The 13,158-nt window shown below is 48.9% G+C and overlaps 1 protein-coding gene across 1 annotated transcript in view; it reads left to right on the top strand.

The window, feature by feature from the left end:
• The window catches only part of XYLB (xylulokinase homolog (H. influenzae)), a 70,566-nt gene that overhangs the window by 18,028 nt on the left and 39,380 nt on the right, over positions 1-13,158 (top strand). Inside the window, exons 3-9 of the mRNA XM_011999492.1 lie at positions 3,184-3,253; positions 5,771-5,851; positions 8,037-8,123; positions 8,446-8,574; positions 9,615-9,680; positions 10,992-11,064; positions 12,866-12,984. Coding sequence (XP_011854882.1) covers positions 3,184-3,253; positions 5,771-5,851; positions 8,037-8,123; positions 8,446-8,574; positions 9,615-9,680; positions 10,992-11,064; positions 12,866-12,984 — 625 coding nt within the window. The remainder of the gene's footprint in view (positions 1-3,183; positions 3,254-5,770; positions 5,852-8,036; positions 8,124-8,445; positions 8,575-9,614; positions 9,681-10,991; positions 11,065-12,865; positions 12,985-13,158) is intronic.

Genomic DNA, 13,158 nt, shown 5'->3' with positions numbered 1-13,158 from the left:
CAGAAGGCTCACAGCTTTTGTGCAGCATAAATCTACCGTGGCACCACCTGCTGTGGTGGGGGACAGGCATTGTACAGGGGTGAGGGAATGGCCTGAGCTGGAAATGCCCCAGTTTGGAATGGGGCCCAGGACGGGCCCCTCATAGCATTTCCTGAAATCGGGTTCACATCTTTATCAAACTTAGAGTGACACTGATAAGCCCAGTGTTTTCCTTTTTTGCATTTTGGACATATTCCAGGCTCAGCAGTTTTCTTTTTACCCCCAACTGGCGGCCTGACTTACTGATTTTTTCGACCTTCTTATGACCGTGTTTCCCACAGTTAAAACAAGCTCCAGGAAATGAAGTATTTCCTTTACCTACTGTCAGTCCTGCAATTGCCTGGGCTAGCAGAATAGCTTTATGCAGATTACCTCCGATACCATCACAAGCTTTAATATACTCAACCAAATGTGCTTTTCCTCTAATAGGTCACAGAGCGGCTTGGCACTCAGGATTGGCATTGTCAAAAACTAATAACTGCAACACTGTATCCTGAGCAGCCGAATCTGCAATCACCTTTTTAAGAGATTCCTGTAACTGAGCTGTAAAATCTGCATAAGGTTCTTTCAGTCCCTGTTTGACAGCACTAAAGGAAGGATATTGTTCTCCTCCTGAAGTGATTTTTTTCCCAAGCTCTAATGCACACTCCTCTAAGCTGCTCTATAGCATCATCCTGTATGACCACTTGTGCACCTGAACCAGCCCAGCCGCTGACCCCCAAACTTGGTCTGCAGTTATATTAATTTGAGGTTGGGCCTGGGCATTGTGAGCAGCTTGGATGGAAGTTTCATCTGCCCACCAAGTTTTAAATTTTAAGAACTGAGCAGGAGTCAGACAAGCTCGAGTAAGAGCGTCCCAGTCAGTAGGAATCATGTGACTGGAGACAGCAACATTCTTTAACAGTCCCATTACAAAAGGAGAACCTGGTCCATATTGATTAATAGCTTGTTTAAATTCTTTGAGTAATTTCAAAGGAAAAGGCTCAAATATAGCCATAATGTTCCCCTGTTGATCATCTGGGTGTAATCTAACAGGGAACTGCCAAGCATCCATATAACCCTCTCATCTAGCTTGCTGAATTCCTGCCTGGGAGCGGTCGCTCGAGGCGCTGCTTGGACAGTCACTGGGACAACAACTTTTCACCCAGTGTCCTCCAGAAAAGAAAGATCCAGAGGGTCAGGCCACTCTTTTTCTTCAAAATAATGAGGGGGTGTAGAGGGGTTGGGACAAACCTCTCCCTCCTTTGCCACTTTAGCTGGCAAACAAACCTGCTTTGTCATCTCTTCTGTTACTTCGTTGTACTCTCCTTCTTCCTCTGATTCCTCCTCATCATCATCTGTGTGGAAAGGCTGCAAGGTGGAACGAACCAGAGCCCACACTGACCAGACAGTTATAGGAATATCCTCAGCACCATCCTTATATGCCTTTTTTCAGTGTGCTGCCTGCCTTTTCCCAGACCTCTACATTCATAGTCCCTTGGTCCAGAAACCAGGGACGATATTTCTCTACTGCACTAAAAAGCTGCATAAGTTGGCTAGTGCTAACCTTCACTCCCTGTTTTCTGAGGAGGTGCTGAAGCAGACTCAAATAAGCCTTGTGCCTGCTCGACCCTTGTCCCATTGTTACCCTGATGCTTCTGAGCTCCCCTTCTTACTTACCATGGGGATTGCTTAAGAGTACTTGGGTGTCCTCCAGCATAGTTTCTTGTTCTCCAACCGTTGCTCCGGCGACCCTTCGACCTGGGTTCGAGCCCCATGTTGGGTGCCATCTACCAAGACCAGCTCGGTCGTGGAGACCCCAACCCAGCGGCACTAGAGGAATGAAGACAAAGACCCAGAAATAAAGTGCAGTGTGGAATCGGCTAACAGCCTTGAGAGCTGAGAGCCACAAACACAGTTTTACCCGCATATTTATTGACAGTAAGCTTGCGATAAACATCGTTTCTATAGATTATAGATCAGCTAAAAGCATTCCTTATGGGAAACAAAGCATTCTTAGTGACAAGCAGAGAAACAGGCTCTGGCTGATTATCTGCAGCAGGAACATGTCCTTAAGGCACAGATCGCTCATGCCATCGTTTGTGGTTTAGGAATGCCTTGAGCGGTTTTCCGCCCTGGGTGGGCCAGGTGTTCCTTGCTCTTATTTCGGTAAACCAGCAACCTCCAGCATGAGTGTGATAGACATCATGAGCATGTCACATTGCTGCAGAAATCCTATTTATGGCCAGTTTCTTTAAGGCCTTTTTATGACAGGCTTAGGGCCTGTTCCCAGAACCCACTAGATTTAGACAACCACTGATCTCCTTTTCTCTGTATGGATTAATTTACACCTTCTAGTCTATTCCTATATAAGTTATAATTGTGTACATATCAATAGTTCATATTTTTTCTTGCTCTGTAGTATGGTATCACATATATGCACCACAATTTATCTGTTCACTTGTTTAGGGACACTGGGTTGACTCCAGTTAATTATTACAAATAAGTCTGCTATGAATATTTGTGTACAAATCTTTCTATGGACTTAAACTTTCATTTCTCTTGGCTGGATACTTAGGAATTGTATGGCTAGATCACATGGTTGTCTAATAGAGTCTTGGTGTGGATTCTGAGCCTGGTTTTCTCTTTTTAAACACATAGTTAAAAGGGTTGGATTTTATCAGATCAGCTCTTTGCACTAGAATCTTCTAGGAGTGAGGAGGGTGGGGAGAGGGTTCCAGTCAAACTTCCAAAGCCTGTAGTCCAAGGACTTCCTGGTCTGTTGTGATAGTAGAGACACTCTTTCCTCCAAGGCAGCATCTCTGGGTAGCTGCCCCTCTTCTACCTCTCCAAACCTATGGGACTTGAAAGGGATTTTATAATCCAACCCTGCACTCCCCCAGGGTGAGCCTTTCTTATCTAGAAGGTTTCTTTAGAAGGTGCTGTCTGAGAATTGCCACCTCTGGGCCACTCTGGGCAATTTGCCTGTCTTCTCTTTCCATCTTTGCAGCCCTTGTGCCTGTTCAGTCAACAGTTCCCACTTGGGGTTGGGGAAGGTTCTCCTTCATCTGGACGTTTCCAGAGTCATCTATCACAGGGTTTCTCCCGCTTTGCAACAGTCTGCCTGCCCTGAGGCTCTGGCCTAATTCTCTGTTGTTCTTGCAGGACTCAGGGCGGTGTTCATGTGCACAAGGATGGGCTGACGGTCACTTCTCCAGTGCTAATGTGGGTCCAGGTAAGCACAGGGATTCCTGTTCTCCTTCTGTCCCCAGCCTGTCTCACTGGCAGACTCGTTGATTTGCTAGGAAGTCCAAAGGTGGCAGCCAATAAGAGCATCTGTTGAGACCAGGTCCTCATGGGAAAGTGGAGTTGGCATGGCTCCTGGGACCAGGCCCAGCCTCAGCTGGTGTCAACACTCCCAGGCTCAGAACTTCCAGGTACTGGAGCCACAGTAGATGGCAAGTCCTGCCATTGACCATCTTTAAAATACCACAGAGCAAATCTTTTCCAAACATCTGCAGTCAGGCCCTGTGGCCTCCCTTGTACCATGAAATACAAACATAGGCTGGGCGTGGTGGCTCACATCTGTAATCCCAGCACTTTGGGAGACCGAGGCAGGTGGATCACCTGAAGCCAGGAGTTCGAGACCAGCTTGGCCAACATGGTGAAACCCCGTCTCTACTAAAAATACAAAAGTTAAGCTGGGCATGGTGGCACATGTCTGTAATCCCTGCTACTCAGGAGGCTGAGACAGGAGAATCACTTGAACCTGGGAGGTAGAGGTTGCAGTGAGCTAAGATTGCACCATTGCACTCCAGCCTGGATAACAAGAGTGAAATTCCATCTCAAAAAAAAAAAGAAAAAGAAAAAAAGAAATACAAACATAGCCCTTAGGGTCTTAGTGCTCAGCCTCCAAGATCCCTTAGCTCCCTAAGCATTCAGAATGGCAAGTTATGGCCTGGCCAGTCAGACTCATATCAGTCCCAAGCCAGGCCTGCCTCTGAGCATCAACAGGAAAGGCGAATGCCTGTAGCAGGATCTGGTGACCTAGGGGGCCACAGGAGCAGGGATGTGGAAAGCACAGAGAGGCATGGTAGCACCAGGGGCTACCTCATCATATGCTACAGGGTCCCCAAGTCCCTGAAACTGGAGGCCAATTAAGTGTGTGTCTTCCAAAAGCTTTTTTCTGTCCTCCAATACCTATCTAACCAGTTTCCTATATTAAATTCTTTTTGTTAAAAATAACTAGTATGATTTCTTTTTTATTGGTGTAACCCTGATTCATACACTGGAGAATTGGGGTAAAGGATGAAGTTTTATCCAGACAAACTGGCTAGAATGTACTTCAGAGGGAGCTGAGCCAGACCAAGGGGCAGAGTGGGAGGGTCGGGGGTTAGAGGCAATGGTCAGTGTCAGGAGGTCCCAGTGATGATGGCGAGGGCATCTCATAGGCCAAGGCCTTCACCTGAGCAGTGGGTGAGAGCCAGGCTTGGGGGCGGGGCCAGGGTGATTTCTGATCTGACACAGCCTCCAGGACCAAACTTGATCCTAGCTCTGCCAGCCCCTGTTCCGGCTGCGCCCCACTCCCTGCCCGAGGTTTGATGGGCACAGATAGAGATGGCATCCACAGCCAGGGCTGAAAGGAGCCCTCCCAGCAAAGGCTGGGGGTGGTGGAGTCAGGCAAAAGTGAGAGAGTCTTCTCTGCCTTCAGGAAAACACAGGTCACAGAGAATCTCTAATTCCTGCTGTGAAATCTTAGGAGGATGGTGCCAAGCTCTGCTGGGCACCACCATCCATCCCACTCATTGGGTTTTGCTAGAAAGGAGAGTCCAACCAGACAGTAGAGGCTGGAATAGGGGCCTGGAACAGGTGGCCATCATCTCTACCCACTCCCTCCAGCCTCTGGCTCCTGGGTACAGGGAGTCTGGGCCTGATGCTCCACTCTCATGGGAGCTCTCTACTTTGCTCTTCACTTCCTTGTTGCGGTAAAGTCAGATCACTAATATAGTGGCTTGAAAATGCAAATAAAAGAAGCCAAAAGTTGGCTGCCTTACTTTGTTTGTTTTTGAGACAAGGTCTCACTGTGTTGCCCAGTCTGGAGTGCAGTGGTGTGATCATGGCTCACTATAGCCTCAATCTCCTGGGCTCAAGTATCCTCCCTCCTCAGCCTCCTGAGTAGCTGGGATTACAGGCTCATGCCACCACACCCAGCTAAATTTTTCATTTTTTTGTAGAGATGGGATCTCATGATGTTGCCCACACTGGTCTTGAACTCTTGAGCTCAAGTGATCCTCCTGCCTTGGCCTCCAAAAGTACTGGGATTATTGGTGTGAGGTGATGGCATGCACCTGTAGTTCCAGCCACTCGGGAGGCTGAGATGGAAGGATCACTTGGGCCTGAGAGGTTGAGGCTGCAGTGAACTAAGATTGCACCACTCCATTTCAGTCTGGGAACCAGAGCAAGACCCTGTCTTGAAAAAAAGGCGGGGAGTGGGGGAGTAAAATTTGAGCATTGGTGGTTTATGATTCCATTTATTTAAAATATTTTTAGGATAGTTGACGTTTTTATTTGATTGATGCCTACTTGTTTAATTACTGTACTCTAGTGCTTACGAATCCCAAGTCATGAGTTTTTTCATCATCTGTCCAGAGTCCTCTGCTGTAATGGCAGGCACTTGTGTTTCAATTCTGAGGCTTGCGTGTCTGATTCAGTGGTTCTGTACGGTCATGGTGGGTTCTGTTTTTCTTCTCAGGCACTGGATATCATCTTGGAGAAGATGAAGGCTTCAGGCTTTGACTTCTCTCAAGTCCTAGCCTTGTCCGGGGCAGGCCAGGTTCGTTTGCAGCAGACTCTGTCTGCCATGTGAGGGTGACTGTCCTGGGCAGTGGTGCTGGTGTTGAAGAGATGGCTCCCCTTGGATGGGGAGTGGCTCATTCTTGACAGGCACTGCACAAATTTCACTGTGAATAAAAATCCCTACAACTACTTTACTTTGGAGACTGTATAACTTGTCTCATTGCAAAAGGATCTGAGACAGTTCTTAGGAGTAAGTGTTATATAAAATAGGACTCTTGGTGAGAGAACTGAGTAGAGGTCCTCTAAAGGGGATGGAGGAAGCAATTGACATGAATTTGTTATGACTGCTTGGGGGCACCACAATTGCTTTTCTATTTCCTGAAAGTAAAAGCAAAGTCAAAAATGATCCTAATAATGATAGTTGTTTCAGTAGAAGGAAGAGTATTCATAATGATATCAAAGGACATTGACTGAACACTTAGTGCATGCCAGATACAACTCTGAGGCCTTTCCAGATGCCATCCAACTTAATCCTTACGATTCTACAGGGTGGTGCTGTGGAGTGCTTGGTACACACGCAGGGCATCCTGTCTGGGTTTGATCCCTGGCTCTGCCATTCACAAGCAGTGACCTGGGATGCGTCATCTGGCATTCTGGTGCCCCCGTGTTCTCATCTGTCATAGGGTCATTGTGAGTGTAAGTACATAGCACAGTGCCTCCTATTAATACACAGTAAGCATTATTAAAGCTTGGGCTTCTGCTATGATCATTAATATTTCCATGAGGCACAGAGAGGTGATGTCACTTACCCGAGATCACACTGTGCTGGGAGTGGGAGTCAGGACCCAAGTCCATCTCATCCAGTCCCTTGGTTGTGCTGGGATCACTTTTCTCCATGCTAGATTACCGTATTTTCAAATCCTTACTAGGATGTAACTAATTTTTCTGAAGATGCTTCTTCCTCCATGACCTAACAGGAATTTATTGTTTTGGTTCTTGTTAAATACAACAGAGATTCCCTGGGTGATCTTGTTTACTTCTGTCTCCCGAATCCCAGGCCTGGACACCCATCTCCCTCCTAGATATTCCCTGACCCCTATGACTGAATATCCCACAAATGCCTCAAACTTAGCATGTCCCAGACTGAGTTCTGTCTCCCTTCAGACCGCCTCCTTTCTGGGTTCTCTTTCTCAGGGAATTCTCCCCATCCACCCAGGGCACAACTCAATTGTCATCCCTGACTCCTCCACCTTCCCACCCCACATCCAAGGGTCCTCACGTCCCACTGATTTGTCTGTGACTCTTGACTCTACCATGTCTTCTCCAGCACTACTTGCTTGTCATTCTTCTCCAGGTCTCTACCACAGCCTCCCTGCCTCCAGCCTACCTTCCCCGTGACTCCCACAAGCCCTTCATACATTCAGCCCTGTCCACGCCACTCCCCCTGGTAATCCAGGGTTCCCACCACCTCCAAGATAAACCCCAGCCTCCTGAGCATGGTTTCAGGCACTCAGTGCTCAGGCTGTCTCCTTTCTCTTCAGCCCATCACCTACCCCCAACCCAGCCTCAGGCCCACTGCTTAGAATGCCACCCTTCCTGGGACCTGCCTGGTGCCCCTCACCTGCAGATTCTCTGCATGCAACACACACTAGGACCCTTTCCTGATACTCACAACCGCTTCCACCCATCTGTACCCGAGCTGGTCAGGTGTCTGTGTTCCCACAGCCCTGTCGCTGCAGCTCCATAGGGTTTTGTAATTGTACACTTGTGTCCTTTTCCCTGACTCAACTCCAAGAGCCTGAAGAACAGGGACGATAGTATCCTATTCATCTGTCCCAAACCTGGCATGATCTATGTGCTTAATAAATGTTCGTTGAATGAATGAATTAATTAATGAATGGGGTGAGTGAATAAATAAATGAATTTCGGGTAATATTACAAGCAATGTCTTTAAATGCAGTTTTACAAAAGGCATCAAAATCCAGACCAATAATTAGTTCTTGGACCTTTTCTATACGTTGTAGGGTAGACAGGGCAGAGTTCCTCCCCATTTTCTTGAAATGGAAACCAAGTCTCAGGAGGATGATGAGCTCTGTGACTAAGTGGCAGGGGCAGGTGTGGAGCCCAGTTCTTTGGCATGTGGTCTGGGGTCTTTCTGTGTCTCCAGGAGGCTGTGACACCAGTGTGTGGTCATGTGAACATGTGCTTGGGTTTCCCAACAGCAACACGGAAGTATATACTGGAAGACTGGAGCCCAGCAGGCACTGACAAGCCTATCACCAGACCTCCCGCTACACCAGCAGCTGCAGGTAGCTGGGACTACACTGTGTGAGTGTGAGAAACTTCTGCAGAGTCCCAAGTCCTGTGGGTCCTGAAGCCTGCTCATCTCAGTGTTGCAGCTATGCTCAGGCACCCTCACCAGAAGAGCTTTCAACCTCAGGCTTTTGGGGAGAGACCCCATTGGGCCAGTTCTAGCTTACAGCACAAAGGGCTGTCCCATGTGTCTCCAACCAAGGTCACTTGGGAAGAAGCGTCACGACTGCCGTGATGGGCAGTGTGACCGCCAGCCCTGGGGCAGCTCTCCAAGTCAGCAGATGGAGCTTAAGCCTGTGCCTTTGCCCTCCTTCCCAGGACTGTTTCTCCATCAGCGACTGCCCGGTGTGGATGGACTCTAGCACCACAGCCCAGTGCCGCCAGCTGGAGGCTGCCGTGGGCGGGGCTCAGGCTCTCAGCTGCCTCACGGGGTCCCGTGCCTACGAGGTAGGCTGAGGATGGAGGGGGTGCAGGCAGTGGTCTGGCTGCAGGCTCTGGAGGCATAGTGGGTGACCTGCCTCTGTGGGGATCACGTGAGGTCGTGGAGGTGTTGGCCCTGCAGAGCCAGGAACAGGCACTCTGGCCCCTGGGTCCTGATCCAGGCCACCTGCCGCCCTGTGTGTTCCCAGGCCAGGCTGGGTGTGCACATGGCTGTGCTCCTGACACGGAGGTGCTGTGCTTGGGGGTGAGGAGGGCTCCTCCTCTCATTGTCTGTAACCTGGGGATTACAACAGGACTTATGTTTTGGGTAGGTTTGAAGTTGAAAGAAGCCAGTGCATGTAAGGCACTTAGTGCAGTGCCTGGCAAAGTTAAAAAAAAAAAAAGAATGTCTCTGTTCCACTGGTTCAGCGATGTCCCCAGGGGTGATTGTGATTAGGCCAGCTTGGGTCTTATGACCCAAGTAGAAGTTTTGGGGATAGGGTCAACCCTACTTGGGCCACCTGAAATAACAATATGTGGATGGGGAAAATACCCCGATTCCCGCTCTGGCGCCTTGGTCAGAACAGTCACCATGCTATGTGAAGAGCAAGGGTCATTCACTCAGTGTTGTCTGGTCCTGATGTGGGAGAGGCCCTCCAGGAAGGCCCGAAAGTTACTCACTTCTCTATCTTGTGGGTGCAGAGCCATTATTTACTGCCTGAATATTTGATTACTAAGGACATTTTAAGGATTTAAAGGCCAAAATCCCATTGTTCAGTAGATATCAAGCAGATTTAATGCTGATTTTAAAAATATTCATTTATTAGAGATGGGGTCTCACTGTGTTGCCCAGGCTGGACTCCTGGGCTCCAGAGCTCCTCCCGCTTCGGCCTCTTGAGTAGCTGGGATTACAAGCACACAGCACCGTGGCCGGTTGGGGCTTACTTTTAAAAGCTTTCATGGTACCTACTCCTATACAGAGCTTGCTACAGTAAACTCGCTTTATGGAGGTGATTATTCATTCTGTGTAGGATTTGGGTTCCTAAGAATTTATATTTCTTTTCCAGCGTTTTACAGGAAACCAAATTGCGAAAATTTACCAGCAGAACCCCGAGATCTACTCACACACGGAGGTTGGTTAAATGTTCCTGTTTGATTGAAAGTCACAGTTGAATTCTTTTCATAATCCATTAGAATAGATACATCTCATGTGCAGTGACTGAAAACATTGATAAGCAGACATTAACCAATGATATATTCGATGTGCTTTTTTCTTGTTGTCAGGACATTTTCAAAGAGGAGGGGAAGAATGGAATGTGGGAAAGAGAAGTCAGGGGTTCTCCTGACCAGAAGGGTGAGGGTGAAGGTACAGGTGGGAGCACTGGGGACTGACATGTTCCCGAGACCACCTGAGTAGAAGATCTGGGTGTCTGAGCAGGCTGTGTCTGCTCACTTTCCTATGTGGTTAACACAGGAGGACTACCAGGCACATGGCTGGTGCGGAGTCAGTGTTTTCTTTGGAAATGTGCAGGACTAGGCCTTTGTGTCCCCAGCTGTGGCCCTTCAGCCAGAGCCTCTGTCACAGGAACCCAGGTTCATTCCTGGCTCCACAGCTGCTGAAGCCAGCGCTTGTTGCTGCCTGAGAAACAGCCCCACACCCTGGCTAGTGATTTTCATCTTGTGATAAGGAAACGATCAGCTCTTGTTAAACCAAAGCGCCTTTTTAATCTTAGAAATTAACATGTGGTGTATTATTTAATGATTCGAGGTTCCAGATTACTCTGCAGCATTAGCCATTAATGTAGGCTTTGGGTGGAGTGGTGAAAACCCTCCCTAAATTCTGTGTGTGGAGCGAAGTTGACCTGACAGAGGACAGGGGGTGATAACATTCTCTCCACAGTTCCAAAGGCCCATGATTCTCATGCGGAAGTACAGACCCTCAGGGTGGCATTGAAAATCCATCATTTATTTCTCTGGCTACTGCTCAGGGTCTGTGGCTTCTGAGGAGTCAGCTTTCCTGAAGCCCTGAGAGTGTCCTGGTTGGTTCTGAGGCCACACATCCACTTCCCTTGTGAGCAGAAGTAAATGCCAAGGAAATAGAGGAAGGAAATCCGGGCACACGTTCCCCAGCACGTGGATTCTGGATGGAAAGGCAGCTTCCCTAAGCCCTTTCTCATAGGGCTTTTGGCTTTTGTCTCTTTTGACCTTGGCAGTTTTATGGCCCATCAGAAACTGCAGAGAATGAATGCTCTCCCGAGGAGTCCGCTTATGGTATTCCAGCAGCTCCTATCTGAGATGCACAGTCTCCACCATTATCTGGGCCTTTTGCTCAAAGTTTCCACTTCCCTCTCCAATTTTTTTTCATGCTGTGTGTGTGTCAGAAGCATTCAGTAGCGCAGGGTGTGTGGAAGTGAGGCACCTCTCACTGTTTCTTTCCTTTACAGAGAATTTCTTTGGTCAGTAGCTTTGCTGCTTCCCTGTTCCTTGGCTCTTACTCCCCTATTGACTACAGCGATGGTGAGCCTCGGGGTATGGGGTGGGTGCCTGGGCAGCCTGCATGTGGCATGTGGGTGTGCAGGCAGTGGGAGCCCCATCTACCCTGAGTGGGTGCCAATCTTGTAGCCCTGTCATCTATTGCCAGGAAGGAAGTGTACTCATTATCTTTTGCCACTTAACAAATGACCCCAACACTTAGCAGGTGAAGACCACCATGTTTATTTTCTCACCTAGTGTCTGAGAGTCAGGAATGTGGGGGCAGCTTAGCTGGGAGGTACTGGCTTAGGATCTCCCACAAGGTGGCAGTCAGGCTGGCAGCCGGGGCTGAAGTCATCTTCAGGGTCCACTGGGGCTAGAGGATCCGTTTCCAGCATCATGCACAGGACTACAGGCAAGAGGCCGCAGTTCCTCACATGTGGACCTCTTTATGGGGCCATTAGTGACATTGCAGAGAGGGAGGGAGGAGACAGAGGCCAAGCAGAAGCTGAGCAGTCTTTTATACCCTAATCTTGAAGTGATGTGCCATCACTTTTGTCTCATCTTACTGGTCACACACTAGGTACAGCTGACCCAGTATAATGTTGGGGGGAACCTCACAAGGGGTGAAGACCAGGAGGTTGGGATCAGCAGGGGCAATCATGGAGCCTGGCTCCTGCAAGGAGCTATTAAAGTTTTTGTTTCACATTTGGTGAACTCGTGAGATTTATGAGCTTCTAGACTCAAAACGCTAAAAAAAAAATAAATTGCGGATGGTGCCAGTGAGGAGGGAAAGCTGGGAGGAGGTTGCTGCAGGAACTCTTGGATGAGCCTAAGAGTGAGAAGAGTGTGGACAGAATGGGGGTGGAGAATGCAGGGCAGGAGCCCAGAGCCGTGGATGTGGCTTCAGAATGGAGCCCGGGATGCTCTGAGCCTCGTGGGAGTTCATGGGAAGGTTTTGAGGGCTGTTGTGTGCCAGGCTTTATTCTGGTTTCAGGAGGGAGAGTGACTAAGGAGTGCTGTTAAGCTTCCCTCACAATCTGAAGGAGGCAACAGAGTTCCCTACAGCTAGCTCCGTAGAACTCAGACAGGCAGAACAGTCAATTTGGAGTAGCCTGCATGTCCACCCGTGTTCTGCACTCCTGATAACTGCAGCAGCTGCTGCGGGGGGCATTCCAGAGGTTTATGTTCCTCAGCCGCAGCTGGGCCCTCCACTCTGCTCCCCTTCACTCACCTGAGATGGCACCTCCTAATTTCACCTGGGCAAGTGACACCATCAGCATCCCAGCCCACCTCTGTCTGCCTCCACATTGGCTCAGTGGAGGAGGAGGTCTCTCCACCCACGCTCTGGGTTCCCTGTCCTTTCCCATCCTCAGGGAAGCCTTGGGAGGAGGACGTTTTAGGAAGGAGCTAATAGGTTGATCTCAGTGACCAGGAGGAAGTTTAGAGGACTCTGAGACCTTTCCTTGAAAGGTCAGATGAGATTGAGAAATCCCTGGGGGCTGACCTGGAAACCTAAGGGACATAGAGAGTGGTTACTGGTCAGTGTGTTGCTGCTAGTTCCAGGCCCCCTGGGAGGTCTCTGAGCAGCAGATTTCCAAGCTAACTGTAGTGTTTGAATTGATGAGGAATATTTGGAGGAGGTGCGGTGCCATGTGTTTCCAAGGGCCCCTAGGGCCTCTGGTTCTCTGGTTCCAGAACAACACAAGCATGCATACCTTCCATGAAGAAAGAGCTCCAGTACAAGTTGCGTCAAGAGAATTATCTGCTGTTTGCCAGATTTGTGCATTTTCACAAAAGGTCCGTTTTCAAGATGTGTCTGTTGTTTGTTTCCTTCCTTCCTCAGGTTCCGGAATGAATTTGTTGCAGATACAGGATAAAGTCTGGTCCCAGACTTGCCTTGGTGCCTGTGCACCTCATTTAGAGGAGAAGCTTGGCCCACCAGTACCATCGTGCTCAGTTGTGGTAGGTCTCCTTTCTGGCGATGTGGCTCATTTAAGAGCTGGCAGCTACCAGGGAAGCACTGTAGCGCGCACACACACACACACAGACACACACACACAGACACACACACACACACATACACACAGACACAGACACACACACACACACAGACACACACACACACACAGACACACA

This window comes from Mandrillus leucophaeus, unplaced genomic scaffold (assembly GCF_000951045.1).
Source record: "Mandrillus leucophaeus isolate KB7577 unplaced genomic scaffold, Mleu.le_1.0 Scaffold595, whole genome shotgun sequence".
NCBI classification, from domain to species: Eukaryota; Metazoa; Chordata; class Mammalia; order Primates; family Cercopithecidae; genus Mandrillus; species Mandrillus leucophaeus.
Note: the sequence above shows the minus strand (reverse complement) of the source record. Positions and strands in the feature narration are given on the sequence as shown.